General features: G+C 38.2%; 1 protein-coding gene across 1 annotated transcript in view; it reads left to right on the plus strand.

The window, feature by feature from the left end:
• The window catches only part of cds1 (CDP-diacylglycerol synthase (phosphatidate cytidylyltransferase) 1), a 30,933-nt gene extending 10,523 nt beyond the window's left edge, over positions 1-20,410 (plus strand). The window contains exons 2-13 of the mRNA XM_051696252.1: positions 9,269-9,417; positions 10,446-10,542; positions 10,937-11,034; positions 12,984-13,123; positions 13,636-13,694; positions 14,511-14,593; positions 15,195-15,282; positions 15,477-15,545; positions 15,679-15,831; positions 16,322-16,441; positions 16,848-16,951; positions 17,169-20,410. Of these exons, the coding sequence (XP_051552212.1) occupies positions 9,269-9,417; positions 10,446-10,542; positions 10,937-11,034; positions 12,984-13,123; positions 13,636-13,694; positions 14,511-14,593; positions 15,195-15,282; positions 15,477-15,545; positions 15,679-15,831; positions 16,322-16,441; positions 16,848-16,951; positions 17,169-17,304 (1,296 nt within the window). The 3' untranslated portion in view covers positions 17,305-20,410. The remainder of the gene's footprint in view (positions 1-9,268; positions 9,418-10,445; positions 10,543-10,936; positions 11,035-12,983; positions 13,124-13,635; positions 13,695-14,510; positions 14,594-15,194; positions 15,283-15,476; positions 15,546-15,678; positions 15,832-16,321; positions 16,442-16,847; positions 16,952-17,168) is intronic.
• The last annotated feature ends 21 nt before the right edge of the window (positions 20,411-20,431 follow it).

The raw sequence follows: 20,431 nt of genomic DNA on the forward strand, positions 1-20,431 counted from the left end.
CACTTTGCTAGTTTTAATACTTTTTGTGTCATAAACCAGTGAGATTTGATGCACCCTGTTCCAGAAGTGTTCTATGAAGGCAATATGACAAAGAATTCAAAATCCTCAGGCTCTGGAGACATTAAAAGACACTTATGTGCTCAAGCTGAAGCCCCTGAGCAGCAGGCCGAAAGCCTGGGACCCAGTTTGGCCAGTGAGGTGAAAGAGATTCAGCATCAACTGTTGGACATGTCGGCAATGCTGATGAAGGTCGTTGCTGACTTGGAGGATTTTGCTGTAATATGTTGATCAATCACTGCCATGGAGACGAAGTTCACTGTGTTGGTTACAAGAGTGGTGGATATTGAGAAACAGATTGATTATCTTGAGTCATCAGAGAGGGAATTACCTGCTAACCTGCTAGTGACCAAGGCAGACTTGGAGCACGTCTGGAAAAAGTTGGAGGACCTTGAGAATCGTAACTGGCGAAACAACGTCCAAATTGTTGGAATTCCTGAGGACGAAGAAGGCCGAGATATGGTGAAATTCCTAGATGAGCTCTTCCCATGTCTGCCCGACATAACAGGCCATAAGCTGGAAATCGAGCGAGCTCACAGAGTTCTGGCTCAGAGATCCACGGAGGGAGACAGGCCCTGATAAATTCTGGCCAAATTCCTGAGATCATCCAATAAAGATCTCGTGTTAAGGAGTAAAGGAAGGCTTTCTTGGAAGAACCACAGCATTTTCTTGTTCCCAGACTTTACGAATTGTTGGCGCTGTCGTGCACGGGGTTAATGCACATGTTTTTCTTTTTTCCATTTTTTTTTTTTTTGTTTTGTTTTGTTCTGGGGGATGTTCAGGGGTTGATTGTTGCACCAATGTTGGAGTGTGGTCTTTATAATTTTATTTTTGAAACACAATCTATTTTTTCTCATATGTCAAAATGTCAAATGTTAATATGAGTGAATTGTCTCTCTCCACGTGGAATGTGAATGGGTTGGGGCACCCCACAAAAGAAGGAAGGTTATTTCTTTTTTAAATGTAAGAAATAGGATATAGTGTTTCTTCAAGAAACGCATCTTTCCCCGCAGGAAGCTGAAAAATTTGTAAAGATATGGGGTGGACATGTTTTATTTAGCGCTGGCTCAAGTAAGAGCAGGGAAGTCTTTACATTGATAAGTAAACATCTACAATTCAAATGTCTCAAACAGATTAAAGATAAATTAGGAAGAGTCATTATTGTTTTAGTAGAAATTCAGGGGCAAAGGTTGATTTTGGCTAATATTTACGTACCTAACGCTGATGATCAGGGCTTTTTTATAGATCTTGAAGGGATGTTGCAAGCCGCTGGCACCCCTCATGTTATAATATTGGGAGGAGGCTTTAATCTTTTGATGGACTTTGATCATAGTGAAGCAAAAGTGTGTAAGCCCCCTACAGCAACAATGACGCTTTACAGGATGTGTTAAAATCTTGGTCTTACAGATATTTGGAGACTTTTGAACCCATCTGGTAGGGACTGTACATTTTTTTCATCAGTCCATAAGATTTATTGTAGAATATATATATATATATATATATATATATATATATATATATATATATATATATATATTATATCTATGTCCATCATTTCATCTGTTGTGGATTGCTCAATTGGAAACATTTTAGTCTCAGATCACACCCTGGTGAGTTAAGAGGTGCTGCCATATACGGAGAAATAGAAATCATATAGTTGGCGCTTTAATGTATCCCTTTTGCAAAATCCTGAATTCCAACAAATGTTAAAGGCTGAAATCAATGTTTATATTAACTGGTCCACAGTATCCTCTGTGGGCATGGCTTGGGAGGCACTTAAAGCGGTCCTTATGGGTCGGATCATACAGTATGCCTCATTCATCAAAAAATCCAAAGCACAAGAACTCGTGGAGTTGGAAGGGAATATTAAAAGTGCCGAGGCAGAGCTGAAGCACTGAATGTCGACTAATGGCCTCAGAGAATTGACCTGATTGAAATACAGATATAACACTATTTTGTCACAGAAAGTGGAGTTTTGGCTAGTCAGGGCAAGACAGTCATACTTTGAGTCAGGGGACAAAGCAGGAAAACTTCTGGCTAGATTTATAAAGCAGAGAGAGTCTTTTTGTACCATTCCCTCAGTGAAATCTGGTGGTGGTGAAATATTTACCTCAGCCATTGATATTAATAATGCTTTTAAAGAGTTCTATCTTGATCTATATAGCTCCACGTTTTCATCTACTGATGAAGATATTAGACATTTTGTGGAACCATTAGAACTCCCTAATCTGATGGCTGAGCAAAAAAAAAAATCTTGATTCTGAGATAACCTTGGAGGAGCTTGGTGAGGTAATTAAGGCCTTGCCTACAGGCAAGGCTCCGGGCCAGATGGCTTTGCCACTGAATTTTTTGATCTTATGCTACAGAACTGGCTCCACTTTTGTTCGAAGTTTATACTGAATCATTAAAGAATGGAAAGCTTCCACCAACCACGATACAAGCCCGGATCAGTCTGATTCTTAAAAATGACAAAGATCCAAGTGAGTGTAAGAGTTACTGTCAAATTTCCCTGATCCAGCTAGACATAATTGATTAGCCAGAATTTTTGACAATATTTTTAAGTAAAGTTATGACACCTCTTATACATATAGATCAGGTGGGGTTTATTTGGGTCCACAGCTCTTTTGATAACATTAGGCATTTCATCAATATCATGTGGTCAGTGGCGAATGATCAGTCTCCGGTCGCTGCCATCTCACTTGATGCTGAAAAGTTTGATATGGTAGATTGGGATTATCTTTTTAAGATTTTGGAAATATACGGGTTCGGAAATACTTTTATTGGATGGATTAAGTTACTTTATAGACACACGGTTGCGGCGGTACAAACAAATGGATTCATTTCAGACTATTTTACTCTGGATAGGGGCAACCGGCAGGGTTGCCCTCTTTCCCCATTATTGTTCTGTCTTGCCCTGGAACAATTAGCAGCCACGATAAGAAGGTAAGATGATTTTCCAGGGGTGGTGGCGGGAGGTATGGTGCATACGCTTTTGCTTTACGCTGATGATATTTTATTATCCGTCTCCGACCCTACTAGATCTATGCCTTGCCTCCACAGAATTATTAATTCCTTTTCTAAGTTCTCAGGATACAGAGTCAATTGGTCTAAATCCAAAGCTTTGGCTCTGACAGCATACTGTCCGTTAATGGCTTTTCAGCTGGGTGCTTTCCAGTGGTCCAAACAGGGCATTAAGTATTTGGGCATTTTATTCCCAGCAAATCTGTCAGATTTAGATTTAGAGTTAATTTTTATCCCTTAATGAAACGGTTTTTTTATCTATGATTGGGAAGGTTAATATAATTAAAATGAATTGTATTCCAAAATTTAACTACCTGCTGCAATCTCTCCCTGTAGATGTCCCCCTCTCTTATTTCAAGCAATTTGATAGCATAGCGAAGTCCTTCATTTGGAATGATAAGCGTCCTAGATTACATTTCAGTAAGGTGCATAGGCCAATTGACAAAGGTGGGCTAGGCCTACCCAAGATTTTGTTTTATTATTATGCATTCGGTCTCAGACATTTGGCTCATTGGTCACTTCCACCTGAGAGAGCCCCTCCCTGGTTTTGTAGTGAATAGGAAGTTCTTGCCCCTATTTCGCCATTGCAGAGCCTTTCTATCAAACTAACCAGAGAAGTTAAGTCACACCCCGTTATCTCGCATTTGCACTTGGTATGGACAAAAGTGTCCAGAGTGTTTAATTCAGACATTTATTTAGATGTTGCCTCGAGCATATGGCTGAACCCCAAATTATGTATTAATAAGTCCCCTTTTTGCTGGTCAGAGTGGATTGTGAGGGGGGTTTACTACACTCGGAGACCTATTTGAGAGTGGAGTGCTGAGATCCTTTGAAAATTTGGTTCAACATTTTGGGATTCCCAGATCTCAGTTCTATAGGTATTTACAGCTACGCCACCTGCTCTGTACTGTTTTTGGGAGTAGTTTACATCCCCCTAAAGCGGCAGATACTCTGGGAGAGGTGATTTCTGCTTTTGGAAAAGGTCATGAGGCATCAGTGTATTACTCCCTGCTAATTCAGAGTCTGGGGGATGGAGCTTTAACTTCTATCAAGAGATTATGGGAGGAAGATTTAAACTTGGTATTGGAGGAGGGAGTGTTGGCTAGGATTCTAAAAAACAAGAGATGCAAGGGTGCGCCTTATGCAATTCAAGATTTTATAAAGATTCTATTGGACCCCCTCTAGATTGTATAGGCTTGGTCTTAAAGATACACCCACCTGCTGGTGATGTCAGTCAGAAGATGGAGACACAACCCATGTCTTTTGGGCACTCAAATTTTATTTTGCCCCAGACTCTGTATTTTAGGCGATGGGGTGGTCATCAATATAGAGAATAAGCACATAAAAAATTGGGTCCTAACCAGTGTCATGATTGCCTGACAGATAGTTTTAAAGGGATGGAAGTCGGCTGGAGCACCCCCATTTCAGGAGTGGTGCTCGGAGATGGGGAGGGTGGCAGCTTTTGAAGAGGGGTCATTCAGAAGACTGGGGAATTTAGACTTGTTTGTGGGGAAATGGGGCAAATGTCTGGTGTTTTTGGAGGGCTCTCGGGGAGGGACAGTGGAGAGAGAGTTGTAGTGGTTAATGTATGTGATTATTATATATTTTTTGTTTTGTTTTGTTTTTTGTTTTTGTGTGTGTCTATAATCATGTGACCACTGGGGTGTTGGGGGGTGGGGTGGGGGTTAAGTATTGATTCTGTTTGTATATGTTTTGCTTTTCTTTGTTTAATAGATGAATCAATAAAAATAAAAAAATCATAAGAATGGTTATTCAGTATTCATCATGGTACTGAAGTCAACACTGAGCATATTAACATACTGTATGGCCTCTCATATTTACAGTTTACAGCAGGAAAAAGTATGTGAAACCTTGGATTAACCTGTATTTCTGCATAAATTGTTCATAAAATGTAATCTGATCTTCAACTATGTCACAACAAGATACTAAAACAGTCTGCTTAATCAACTCACAAACACCGATACATTGTCATGTAGTTATTGAACAAGCTATTTAAACATTTATAGTGTAGAGTGGAAAACATATGTGTGAACCCTTGGAATTTAATACCTGGTTCATCCTCATTTGGTAGCAATAACCTCTACCAAATGCTTCCTGTAATTGCTGATCAGACCTGCACAACAATCAGGAGGAATTTTGCTCCATTCTTCTTTACAAAACTGTTTCAGATTAGCAATATTCTTGGGAGGTCTGGTGCAGAAATCCAGATAATTCTAAATGTTCACATATTTTCCTGCACTAATCAACGCCTATTCAGCAACTTCATCTGCCCTGATAAATGACCGTGGGAACTAAACTGTATGCAAGAGGTTAGCCAATCATAACCAATATCATTTACATAGTCTTAAAGGTAAAGTAGCAAAAACTACTACACCTGTTTTTTGTGCAAGAAACGTTAAAGGGATAGTTCACCAAAAAATTTTAATTCTCTCATCATTTACCCTCCCTCATGCCATCTGACTTTCTTCTGCTGAACACAAAAAAGATTTTTAGAAGAATATTTCAGCTCTGTTGGTCCATACAATGCAAGTGAATGGTGGCCAGAAATTTGAAGGTCCAAAAAGCACATAAAGGCAACATAAAATACATACAAATCCAGTGGTTAAATCCATGTCTTCAGAAGCAATATGATAGGTGGTGGTGAGAGACAAATCATATTTAAAGTCCTTTTTTTCTATAAATCTCCACTTTCAGCTTTCACATTCTTCTACTTCTGTTTTTGGTGATTCTTTGTGCATATCGCCACCTACTCGCCAGGGAGGAGAATTTATAGTAAAAAAAGGACTTAAATCTGTTTCTCAGCCACACCTATCACATCGCTTCAGAAGACATGGATTAAACCATAGGTTTATGTTTCCTTTATGTCCTTTTTTTAGCTTAAAAATTCTGGCCACTATTCACTTGCATTGTATGGACCAACAGAGCTGAGATATTCTTCTAAAGATCTTTGTTTGTGTTCAGCAGAAGAAAGAAAGTCATACATATCTGGGGTGGCATGAGGGTGAGTAAATGATGAGAGAATTTAAATTTTTGGGTGAACTATCCTTTTAAACGTTCTTCCACCATCGGGCTGAACGGTTCTGAGCACAGTAAATAATGGTTCCAGTAGCATTTTCACTTGAATGCTGTTCAGTACGGAACAATTACAATCTGTTCCTGGCCCGGATCAACATGGTTAGCTAACTCTACTCAGGACAGGTAACTGTGCTGGTGGAACAGCTTTAGTACTTGGTGTCTAACGATTAGTCACTTGCTTAGTCAGTCCATTTAAATCTTGCTTTCGCAGCACCACAGTGGAAAAAGAAACCATAACCTGCCAAAAAGCCCAGATCAGTACAGAATAGCTCAGTTCCACAACGAGAACCTTTCAGGCCAATGATGGAAAAGTGCCTCTTGAGTACAAAAAAATAAAAAACTGAAAGTGTAGAATATGCTCCTATAAAAGTAAATTGTTTCAATAATTTTTAGGTTCTAACAGTTGTAGTTGTTGGCCACATTCACACAGCAGCAAAATACAGTTGTCAGACCTGTTTTGAGTGCTTAATACGGTTACATTCACACACAGGATGGTTATTAACGTATGTGACAACAACATTCTATAACCGAACTGACATCCGCAAATTTTCAGGTCTCACAACCGCATTCTCGGCAAACTTGTGCTGTGTGAACAGAACCGTATTGGACAACTAGTTGTTAGTTGCGTCATGTACAGTGAGAAGCACACAGCACTGTACATGCGTGTCTCGTGTGTTTCATGTGGTGTTTTGTTAACTCACGGAGATGGAGAAATGAGCTGCGTGTCTGCCATGTCATCCGAAGATTCAACCGATGTCTTCCACCGGCTGCTCATAGGCACGAGCCGCACGACACAAAAGCTGTGCTCTGCATGCGGTTATAAAGCTTTCAAAGCTGCTGTCGAATAATTATGATCTGATGGATGAACTCGCACCTCGATTGGACTCATTTAATAACGCGGCGGCAATTGTGATAAGACATGCCGGTGTTATGGACATCGCCATCATTTAGTCACTGTCATTTGTTACAGCTGTTAGAATATGGTTGTGACTTAAGTTGTTCGTTAATACAGACAGAATTTGAGCATCTACTGTACGCTGTTGTATGAATGGGACTTTTCAAGACTCACACCTGTAAGTAAATATGGTTGTCAATCCCAAACACTGACTGTGTGAACGTAGCCATAAAGTCCAAAGACTGTTGACCACCATTCAAATGGTGAAAATATATCAGAGCACATTATTTTATAACACTGATTGTTTTTCTTCATTGCACAGCAGTGCTACTAGTTTTCTGTTTAGTGAAACCCTCAGGCCTGACCGAAGCAAGGTAATCTGGGCCCCCTGACTGTACATTGCTCTGGGCCCCTTTCCTATTAAAAAATACAGTTTAGAATTTGTTGTGGGGCCCCCTGGACCTTTGGGCCTCTAGAATCATTACCACCTCTCACCCCACTAATTACGGCCCTGACCTCAGGCTAAAAATAGGCCCAGTCATCTGTGGCATTAGGAAACTCTCTCTCTTCTCATTTATCTTTCGTACTAACAGAGTAGAAAGACAGATAAAGTTAGTTTGCTTATTGCCTTATTTTTTAACTCACATTTTAATTTTCACAATGCACAAAATCAGTTTGATTGCGGTGATAGCTGATAGTTAAATGAGTATATTGCTCGGGCCTTTAATTTTCCACGAATGTTTTCAGGGGGCCTGAGTGTGCCCTCATTAAAATGTTAGTAGAAGGTTTCTTTTACAAGCCTTAATCTGAGCCTAGTTTGAGACATGAGTGACCTCTCAACTTGCACCCAATTACCATCTGTGCACAGCTTCTTAGAATCATGCTACAAAGGCTTTGGTCCATTTGCTAATTTTGGAAATTGGTCTACTTTTGTTTGGTTCAAACATGACCAAATTTGGTATTCATTAAGGGGTTCAGGAATTGACAGAAACACTACCAAATGCAATAGACACTAAAGCTATGAATAACAAAGCCTGCACATGGATAGTTTCGCATGGGCCAGACGTTTGACTGGCATAAACTCTGGTGCACATTGTATCATATTTGGGCCAAGAACCACCCTCTTAAAAGAATAGTACACCCAAAAATTATAATTTTCTCATAATTAATTCATCTTTATGCTGTCTCAAACTTGTATGACTTTCTTTCTTCTGCGGATCTCAAACAAGGATATTTTGATGGAGATATGACCATGTGAATATATCCATACAACGCAAGTCAGTGGGGTACAAAACTTCCAAGTAAGGTGATCCATATGATGTGGTTTAATCCATCCAATCGGTTTTGGGTGAGAACATGTGCTCTGCCCATATACATGCACTGTACATGAGCTTCAAATCATGAATTATAATTTTTGGGTGAACTGTTTCATAAAGACAGGAAAGGAACGTCTGACCAACATTTTAAGCGACCAGCTACAGTTTGTATATTTCAGGTGACCAGGCAGGTTTGAACTTCAGCCTGCTGTACCGCACCTACTCAGGTGCCATGTTCTCAAGCCAGATTGATTTTCATCAGAGGCATTTGTTTAGAATTTGCATAAATTATGCTGACTAAAGTCCTATCCACCATAACTCTCCATTACTTTTGTAAATCTATGATTTCCATGGAGGGCTCCATTTCATTGTGATGGCTCAGGAGAATTGATTTACTGCATTGGGAGTTTTGAGTCTGTCAAAAAGTTTTTGACTGCTCTTTCACCTAGCAAGTTACCTATCCTTGTTTGTTTAGTGTCTGTTAGATCATGTATGTGATAATACACATGCACATCTAGTTTTCTCTTTAACATTTTGTGCTGAAAGCAAAATACAGTTTTGTCCTTTTGTCCATTTTTTCAAACCTGCGTTGACTTTCTTTCTTCCGTGGAACACAAGATGTTAGGCAGAATGTTTGACTCAGTCACCATTCACTGTCATTTTATGGAAAAAGATGCCCTACATCTTTTTGTGTTCCATGTGGGGAAAAAAATGTCTAAACCTAATATGTAGGTGAGTAAATAATGCAGAATTTTCATTTTTGCGTGAACTATCCCTTTAACAGCAGAAAATTGTGTGATGTTTGCCTCTGTATTGAGTGCATTAATTATCTAGTGTATATGTCTTTGACTCCAATGTGTATGTGTTTGTGTGCTTACTGCAGGAGGCAGATGGAGATGACAGGCTTGGCTTTCCCGGTGAGGGGGAAGGAGACATGGAGGGCGACTCCAAAGCAGACACACCGGACGTGCCACCTTCCACAGATAGCACTCCAGAGTGTCTCAACAAAGCCCTGGAGGGCTTGTCATCTAGGTACTCTACTGATACTGGACTAATAAACAACTCCCAAAGCATCAATGTAGGCAGTACGTATACAGTAGATGCACATATTCAGGCCTCAGTAGAATGTATACAGGCAACTATGAAGAGTCTGAAGTCACCTATAACACAGAAACATGAGAATACTTCATCAGAATCAGGATGAGCTTTATTGCCAAGTATGCTTACACATACAAGGAATTTGTCTTGGTGACAGAAGCTTCCAGTGCACAGACAATACAATAACAAGACAGAGTTAATAAAAATAATAGAATAAAAATAAAAATTATGAACTGGTTTAACCTGTTTACACTCATTTCTCATTCTGGGAAAGGAAAGGAAAAAGGAAACCCATGCACAATATTCTCTGTCTCTTAACATACAGCAAGTATTGCTCACTTGTACAAATCGATTGTGATCAATAAGAGAGACTCTAGTGCTATCTTATATTCAAATGAGGTTGGGGGTAAATCAACGGCATATTGGGTCCTTCAGTGGTTTAAACAGAATCTTTTTTCGGGCGGTCTTAATCCTCAGTTTTGCTGCACTGTTGGTGGGATTTGCTGCAGCAGAGGCGCTGGTCCAACGCAGGCATGCCTGCATGTTGGTGCGTAGCTAACCACACTTTGTGATGGTGCTGCGCTTTTTTCCTCTCTCTCTCTTTTCTCTTCCTCTCCATTCAGCTGCATGTGTTAGTTGTGGCACCTGCTCTGTTCCTGGCCAGCAAACAATTTATGACACACTAGTACAGAAAACTAAGAATCGATTCACATCTCTGATGGAGCCTCATTTATTACATTTATGCACTGCAGCAAAAATCTCTCACATCAGTTTTGTTCTCACAAAGCTCAGAATATTAGAAATGCAACTTTTAAGTTGAACATTAAAGCTTAAATCAAACTGAAATCGTAGATATATTTTACATAAACTGTCAGTCCCGAAGACTTTCATGCAAAAGTGAAGTTTCTTTTGATTCTTTTTTAAAATACAACTTTATTAATACATAAAAAATATCTTTACAGATGGAAGAACTGGTGGATAAGAGGTATATTGTCAATGACGATGATAGTTGGCTTTTTCCTCATCATCTATTTGGGACCTATTATGCTTATTTTTGTGGTAAGTACCACACAGACACAATTAACATGACAAACACACTGACCACAGGCAACCTAGTGTTTGTGGTTCCTAGACCAAGCATTAACAAAAAATATTCCAGCTATCCTCTCACAAACCCTGATGTTTGGGCCTCGTTTGGTCCATCTTGCTGTTTTTAAAATGCCCATACTAAAGGATGACCTACAGTCATTCATTTATGATGTATTTTTTCATTATTTAAAAAAAATGCTCTTACTTAAACTTGACATAAATATTTTAAAACGAAAGCTAATTTGAATCACTACAGTGCTTTTAAAAGGACATTTTACCTTTTAAGTAATTAGCAATTTTAAAAGGTGCTATTTGAATGTGTTTAGCTTTCAACAACTTGTTCATTTTATTATTAATTTTCTAGGTCATGAGTGTTCAGATCAAATGTTTTCATGAAATTATCACTATTGGCTACAGAGTTTACCATTCCTATGATTTGCCGTGGTTTCGAACTCTCAGCTGGTGAGTACAATGCAGACAAGGCAGAGTTTAAAGCTTCTCTTTCACCCATTTGCTCCCCTCTGTCTCATTCTCTCCACCCTCCCCCCTCGCTCTGATTCATGTACTTTACGTTCATCTACACCAGAGGTGCCTAAACTAGGGCCCGCGTGCCAAAGTTGGCCCGTGATGACCCTTGATTTGGCCCGCCTTGCCATAGATGACAAGAGGAAAAAATATAAAAAAAACTTTAGCTTAGTTAAAAAGTAGAGAGTATGAGTGATTTAATTTTTAAAAATGTAGATGTGTACTTCAATTACCTTTAAATAAGTGCTGTTGGAAAGTTCGCTCCATTGGCCATCCCAGGTGCCACCCCAAAATCTTCACTATAATTGGCCATCTCCAAAGTCGGAGGTGGGCATTCAATACAGAACCTAGTTGGTTTAAAACGGAGCGGGAACTGAAGCAGTGTCAAAAAATGACAGGTAATGGACTCGCAGAACAGTGTGTACAGTCATCCGAAATGAAATATGGCTTGAACGCGCACTATACGTTGTGCAGCATTTCATATCCACTTGAACACGACCACTTAATCACACCATGAAGCGGGTTTGATAAAGTCAGGTGAGGGAGCATTTCAATAAACAACGGTTCCATTCACTCCAAACACCGCACAACATTACAACAAGCAAAACATTTTACAGCATTGTTTAATTCAATAATCCTGTTATATATGGCAGTCCCAGTATATGGTAATACTGAGTGAAATCCAGGACAATGTGTAGCCTAGGTCTGTGATACGAAATATCTTTAATATCTTAACAGTATGCTACTTGATAGTATTACATCATGCCATTGTATGTTCATCTCTCCAAAACTCTGCAAAACTGCACAGATCTACCATATGTTCAATGTGAGGAGATACGCTGTTCTTAAAGAGACAGTAACCACGGGGGGCCTGGGTAGCTCAGTGGTAAAAGACGCTGGCTACCACCCCTGGAGTTCGCTAGTTTGTATCCCAGTGCGTGCTGAGTGACTCCAGCCAGGTCTCCTAAGCAACCAAATTGGCCCGGTTGCTAGGGAGGGTAGAGTCACGTGGGGTAACCTCCTCATGGTCGCTATAATGTGGTTCGTTCTCGGTGGGGCGCGTGGTGAGTTGGGTATGGATGCCGCAGTGGATGGCGTAAAGCCTCCACACGTGCTGTGTCTCCGTGGCAACGTACTCAATAAGCCACGTGATAAGATGCGAGGGTTGGTGGTCTCAGATGCGGAGGCAGCTGGGATTCGTCCTCCGCCACCCGGACTGAGGCGAATCACTACGCAACCACAAGCGCATAGGGAATTGGGCATTCCAAATTGGGTGAAAAAAAAAAAAAAGAGACAGTAACCATGCTTTAAGAGACACTCACATTTAGTCGTTTAACAGACATTTGATCCAAAGTGACTCACAAATGAGAAAGAAACACAACATACATAAAAATTAGTTAGAAATAATTTATGTGCATTGTGCAAGGACACTTGATGATTTTAAATTCAGAGTTCTGTGTGTTTTGCAGTATTAATATTTAATTATAAAATAATATGATATATGCAAAGTTTACTTTTTGCCCACTGCCCTAAATCAAGTTTGATTTTTGGCCCTTCATAGGAAAAAGTTTGGGCACCTCTGATCTACACACTCAACAACAAACAAACACACACCTGCTCTCTCGCGTTTTTCCACAGTCACCTTTTGTCATAGATAAAGCAGTGATTAACTGGACTTGAGCAAAGTGCACTTCCATGTTGGAAGCTAGCATAAAGTACACCCCACGTGCATGCTTTGTCCAAAGGAAACAGCTCCTCCATTAAACAGGACAGCTGAGCAACTAACAAGGCCATGTATTATTAAACCCCAACACAGTTTCCATCAAATACATGTTTTTCACTCAGTCATCAAATCTTGACATAAACAAATGCTCCCTGTATTTCAGGTACTTCTTGATTTGTGTGAACTACTTCTTTTATGGAGAGACAGTGGCTGATTATTTCGGTGTGCTCGTCCAAAGGGAGGAACCTTTGCAGTTCCTCGTGCGTTATCATCGTTTCATTTCTTTTGCACTGTATTTGGCAGGTGAGTCTGACTGACTGCTTTTATAAAACACACTCCAAGGAGACCTCTGACTATCAGAGACTTTTATGACTTTAGGTCAAAGGCTTATAATAGACAATTGGCATTTTTATATAGGTTATTATAGTTTGAATGGTGTTCGAAGCATTGTGTTCATAATATGAGTTCACAAGACTTGATTGTTTGCTTGTTCACATTGACATGCGCTTTGACATGTGTAAACGTACAGTATTTGCCCAAGACTAACAGAGTTATTGAGAGAAAAAAAATCCCTTACATTCTTGAAAATTATATATATATATATATATATATATATATAAAAATAGAACTAATATCAAGGATACTTACCATCCCTTGGATACTAACATTAAGTAAAATTGTTCATGCTTCACTGCTGTCTCTAAGGTCTATGTTTTAGATGGAAAACAGTATGATAATGTCATAAACTGTTGTAAATTTGATAGTTTTCTCCATTTTTTTCAGGAAATTAACTGCATGTTATTTGCCTTTTACAGGTTTCTGCATGTTTGTACTGAGTTTAGTGAAGAAACATTACCGCCTGCAGTTTTATATGGTGTGTATCAGTAATGTATTTGCCAGCCTTAACTGAACTGTCCATTCCATTCACAATCATGTTTATATCATTTTCGATTGAACATTTCACACTTGGACAAAAGTTCCATGTCATATTGTTTTTTTTTTTTTTTTGATGTTTTAGTACATTGGGTATTTTGAAATTTGAAAGTTTTGAGTCATTGCATGTTATATATTTAAAGAGCTTACAAGACAGCACTTTATTAAAATTCCTCCTCTTCTGGCTGTTGGGTTAACTCCAGCAACAGCGGTTCAGCATCTCTAATAATAGGCACAAACTGTGAATTATTTCACTCAAACCCCTGATGTCAGCATGAAAATTTTTATTTCCTTTGTAAGTGTGGTCATACCCATTCCAGCCACCACACTTAAGGACTCAGCAGCAAGATATTCAACAATTGATCATCCTTCCAGTAAAGATTACTGTAACAATTAGTCTTGTTAACTTTTTAGAGCATTTAATTTTCACATTAAACTTGAAGTTATTTTATAGACTTAGTACAGGATTCTGAATCTCTAAATTAACATTTGAGAACATTTGAGTCTCCCATGGCGAGACAGAGGAATAATATTAACGGTATATTATAAAATATATTATAGAAAAATCTCTTTTGTGGCAGCTCACCGCACAGCCTTGCCTTAGTGCTATGATTGTGATTGCTTTGATATGTGCTGTAACTCACTGTGCATTATCATTATTATTGTTTCAGTGAACAGACAACATTTCATTCTGTTTTTGTGTATGTGCGTGCGTGTGTGTTTTTTTTTTTTTTTTTTTTTGTGCTTTTCATTCCAGTTTGCTTGGACCCATGTGACCTTGTTGATTGTGGTGACTCAGTCACATCTGGTCATTCAAAACCTGTTTGAGGGAATGATCTGGTAAGCTCACCTGACCTAATAGACCTACCTGAGGTTTCTCCACACTACACACTCCTACTTGAGTTTGTAAACTGCATTTCTGTCTTTCCTGATGTTCAACATGATGAGAGCCGAATAACTATCACAGCTGAATTGTGTAATTTATTTCAATGGTACTTTCTTCTACCCCAACTTAATGTGTAAAGACATTAAGTCATTCATTGGTTGGTTTTCCTGAAAAAAGCTGTATGATACTGTCAAAATATTGCTCTATTTTGTTTGAGAATCCCGACCAGCACAACATAACAACACTGGCATAACCAATGGCGTGAGTTTGAGATGGGACTATCAGATTTTAACCAATGGTAGGGGGTAGAGTTTGTGAAATCTGTTTGAAAACAGTCATTATATCAGCAATATCACCTTTAACCTATATGAACCTTTCAGAAATTCCTCATCTTTTAGTGGATTTTCACAAAATCTCATGACTAAATAGCTAAAAAATTATCAGACCCAAATCATTTTTTTACTAAACTTTCTTCTCACCCAGTGGTTCTTTATACTTTGTTCACTGCACCTTGTCTTCTGTGCCTTAATTAAACTCTGTAATTCTGTTCTGTAGGTTTATTGTTCCAATATCTACTGTCATCTGTAATGACATCATGGCCTACCTGTTTGGCTTCTTCTTTGGAAGAACACCGTTGATTAAGGTGAACCTGTTTTGTGGTCATATGTAGATGACACATGTAGATGACATATGTAGTGGTCAACATTGTAGATGTTGCCTAATAGCGATTTTGTGCTAGATTCCTTTTTTATTATTTTTATTATTTTGTCATAGGAATGATTGTACTTGAGAAACATCATTTTATTTGTGTACTTAAACCTCTGTGCTCCCCCTCAGCTCTCCCCAAAAAAGACCTGGGAAGGATTTATTGGAGGATTTTTTGCAACGGTGGTCTTCAGCTTCTTTGTAAGTCAGCCATTAGACCCTTCTTAATAGCAGACCATTAACATTGACCAATATCAACAACTCTGTTCACAAGATATTGACAACCCACATGCTAAATACTGACGGAAACCTCCATGTTCTTCTCTCATTCCAGTTTGCGTACTTGCTATCCCAGTACCAGTACTTTGTTTGTCCAGTGGAATACAACAGCGAGACAAACCGCTTTGCAGTGGAGTGTGAGCCCTCAAATCTGTTTGTAATGCAGGAATACACACTGCCTGCAGTGGTGCAGAATGTGGTCAGATGGGTGAGTATAGGACAGGCTAGTTCTACATAGTGTAAAGCCGGGTACACATGATTTTTTATCACAGTTATCTTGGTTAAAAGCTTTGGTACACTGTGTGACATAATGTCAAACTATACGATACACATCATATCCAAGACTGTCCCAAATCGTCCCAGTTGACAGCTGACTGGGTGCTTTATCTCATTTGGATGTCGTAGAAGCAGTCACAATGCATGACTAAGACACAAATTTTCCGACACTGTCAACTTTGTCAAAGGCTAAGATTCACCTTTGAAATTTGACTCAGACAGCAAAATCTTGGCTTAAAGGGATTATTTGTGGTATTATAAAGCTCTGGTCAATGTATAATATTTTAAGTATTTGGAAAGAGGTGTTTGTAGGCATACTGCATTTCAGAATAATTTAGAATGATGATGATTTCATAAGATTCAAGATTCTTAATGTTGTAATGGCTGGGTAATGATGTTTGTATCTTCTCTTTTGTCTGCAGAAAACCGTGAACCTTTACCCATTTCAGATCCACAGTATTGCACTCTCTTCATTCGCTTCTCTTATTGGACCATTTGGTGGATTCTTTGCTAGCGGCTTCAAACGTGCTTTCAAAATCAAAGTAAGTTAACATTCAGTAAAAGTCATATATACACCCTAGATTTGTATATTTTCACAGAATTCACTCACTTGAATAATAGAATTAAAATGATATTTTTAAAGGCCTGGATTTTCATGTTCATTGAAATAACTGAAATCCTTCTGAATAGTTCAATAGAAAAATCTACAAACGTGTACAAAAGCACTCTCTATTTTGATGTATAAAGGCTCCTTACTAATATCATACTTTTAGTTCACACCAAGATATACATTGTCAAATGCTATAACCTTACTCAAAGAACAAAAAAAATCCAACAACTTGGTTCAATCAACAACTGAGGAAATTAAGTCTCTATGGTAATTGAAGGCAATTTTACTTGCTGCTTATTTGCAGTTGCATTGTGAACTTTTGCTTGCTCATTCTGTAGGACTTTGCAAACACCATCCCTGGTCATGGTGGGATAATGGATCGCTTTGACTGTCAGTATCTGATGGCCACGTTTGTTCATGTTTACATAGCAAGTTTTATCAGGTGAGGAAGTGACTTCCTGAACATATCTTTCCCTAGTCAAGAATTAGATGTAATCGTATTACTTCTGATTGATTCTGATTAAGTTCTTAGAACTTTTTATATAATATTTTGATAAGATATCAGCACTTCTGTGTTTGCTTTCCCTGTAATACCATCAGTGTGCATAAAAGAAGCAAGTCTGCTTCTTGTTTTTGATGGTGGTTTCTCTCTAACCCAGGGGGCCAAACCCCAGTAAGGTCTTACAGCAGTTGCTGGCCCTGCAACCAGAGCAGCAACTCAGCATCTTCAACACGCTGCACAACCACTTGCGAGAAAAGGGCATGCTGCCCCCTGCTGTGGAGGAGGCCCAATGACGGAAACCTCCACCATAGCAAACATCACCAGATGTTGAACTCTTGAAGCATTCACCCATGACTGTGATTGCACTTGCACACTCCCAATTAACTCTACACTGACTGCAATAATAGAGAGTGAGGTCTGCTACAAAACTTTCACTTTCAACCCATTGAAAACTCACCAAATGCAAGAGTAAAATGACCACAAGGGGGAGGTGTGGTTCTCTAATGTTAGAAACAAAATATCTGAGGTCTTCCAATCAAGGAACATGCTAAAGAAAAGAGCAAAGCACATGGTAAGTGAATGTATAACACTGTCCAGAACGGGTCTTTAATGGAGTGACATTGTTGTATGGGTTCTGAGAGTGATTCTGGCCTAATTAAGGAGTGTGAGATTTCAAGTGGAAGTGCTTTGTGACTGCAATAACTCATGGTGGTGACTTTGGATTTTTGAGATGCCATAATTCTTATGGTTAACATTAAATGTGAGCTTAATTTATAACAGGTGTCCTAAACTCAGACCATTCAAAACAACAAGTCTGAAACAGAAGCATGTTCTCAAGTCCTACTGTTACTGCTGAAAATAGCCATGTTTTCTTTTCACTTCCACATTGAGTGTCTTTGTGTGAGTGTTAGAATAACAATAGCAGTGGATAAGGTGTCCACTGCATACTCACTTGTGTACATATATCTTGAGTTATTGTAAATAGATATGATATACTAGATCATGAATAAATAGATTATACATATATTTAAAAATATAAAGCTTATTGAATTCTATAAAATATAGAGTTATGAATATGACATGCAAAAAGACCTAGACTTGTTTTATTGACTCAAATCCAGCATGATTAAACCTCTCTAGGGGTGGAGAATAACTTGAGTGGGTGGTCTTTCGGGGAGAAACACAACAGCCTTTTTGAGAAAGATGATCTTTGAATAATTTGCTGTTTTTCCTCTACTTGACCATCCGATTTAAGCCCTATTCAGATGGGATTAGTTTTATATGGGGACAGGGAGTAGGCTACTGTGCAAATCGTTTTTTTTTTTTTTTTAGGGAGTGCACGTTCCCATGCTGGTTTTACCTACTATAAAACACCCTGTAAAAATAACCCCTGGTAATATTAATCCCATCCTAATAGGGAGTTGCACTGTAGCTACATGCCTCCATAGGCTCAGTTTTAACTCTTTTAAATTTGCTGTTCAGGTTTTATCTACAACACTGGTGCTTTTAAGTAGATATCTGATATTTAATCAAATTCAAACATGCTCTTAGATTCACAGGAATTTAATAAGTAGATGTTTATGTGCATTTTATTTTTTGCTTTGTCCTTTCTGCAATGTTTTGTTTAGCTTCTCTTAAAATAGTCTTTTTAAAACTATGGATTTTCATGTTCATTTAAATGGGCTGAAATACTTCTGAATTGTTTAGCAAACAAATCTTCAAATGTATACCAAAGCACTGTCTAAATTTGTTGTATAAACACCCTTACTAATGTCACATTTACTTCACACTAAGATATACATTGTCAAATGCTAAAACCTAAAGAACGAAATCCAGCAACATGGTAATCAACAATTGAAATTAGGTTTCCATGGCAATTAAAGGCACTTTTAAAAAAACAGAAGTATAATATTACTCTTGACAGTTTCACCCTGCTAAAACAAGTTTCTAGTGAAACTATTTCCCCTAAGTGGATTTATAATAAACTGTGTCCATTACTTTTGCCCAAATTACACATCAGGAGTGTAATTCGGGACCAGTAGTGTGTATTGTAATACATAAAAGTCATTGTAGGGTACAACGGGGCTAAAGGCTCCGCAGGGTAAAAGGCTCCATTGATTTTATTTTCTCCCAAAACACTAAATAGTGCCAAAAACTACCATAGCACTTTCTTAAATGCCTGTTTGTCACTATGCACTGCACTGCAAAAAAAAAAAAAAAAAAAAGATTCTTTGCGTGTAATGTCTAAATTTTGATTTTGAGGCAATTGGATCTAATTTTTATAATTTTTTTCAATGTTGCAAATTTATGTAGCTAATGAATATCCCTGAAGTGAACACATTTCTTTTGAGACAAAATAATAATTTAATAATAATATTTTAAAATAAATAATATTTTGTTTAAGTTCATTAAATCAAAACATTTTCAACAAATGTCCAATAAATGTAAGGATAGTGTTTGGGGTAACAACCCCCATGTTGCAGGGGCTAAAGGCCCCTATTAAACACATTGTTTTTCTTAAGTGGGCGGAATAGATTTAAGAAAAATGTTCAAGGTGGGGTCACATTGACTCATCTGATAATAATAGAGATTAGTTTGTTTATAAAATACTTGATATGTAATACAATGTCAAATGTGTTGAAATTAACAGGAAATGGTTGACTTTTTTCTGAAGTAGTCGTTTTGAGTAAGCATCATAATTTGTTAATTAAAGCATTTTGCTGTCTCAAAATGATTTGCATTAGTTGACAAATTGTACCCTATAACTATAGCCCCAGTATCTACACGATATCACTTTAAACCCCCTAGGGGCCTTTTACCCCATGTGAAATTTCCTTAAGGGGTGCCTATAGCCCCATTGTACCCTAAGACCCCTTACCTTATTCATTCCTGTCTGCAATAGGTTTACATGTTCCTTTCCTCTACATCCACTGCCCTGTAGACTTTAAGATTGCTCAACCAGCTTTATCACAGACATTTTGCAGCCATGTAAGAATGTTGTATGTCTAGTAATCTAAAACCTATCAGACCAAAAAGAGAACACACCTCCTCTGCCAGGTGTCTATAGCTTGTTTTGTGGCTGTCACAGTTGTAATACCAATTTAGTTTAAGAGCTGCTGTACGATTTAAGTTGTTACCCAATGTTTAATATTGTGCAACGTTGTATTGTTGAGATGTTTAACAGCAAATGAGTTTCAAATTATTTACTTAGCACGATTTGTGTTATTCATTGTTTTAAATTGATAACTTTTCAATAGTAAATATTCACCAGAAGAAATGGTGTACAAAGTAACAAATTATGGGCAATACTGGGGAAAAAGCAAACAGTATAAGCTATTATTGTTATTATTATTATTTCAGTGCTACATTTGGTGAATAAACTCTTCACTTTTGACCTATTCTCACTTTGGTCACATTCAT

This window comes from Myxocyprinus asiaticus, chromosome 4 (genome assembly GCF_019703515.2).
Source record: "Myxocyprinus asiaticus isolate MX2 ecotype Aquarium Trade chromosome 4, UBuf_Myxa_2, whole genome shotgun sequence".
Classification (NCBI taxonomy): domain Eukaryota; kingdom Metazoa; phylum Chordata; class Actinopteri; order Cypriniformes; family Catostomidae; genus Myxocyprinus; species Myxocyprinus asiaticus.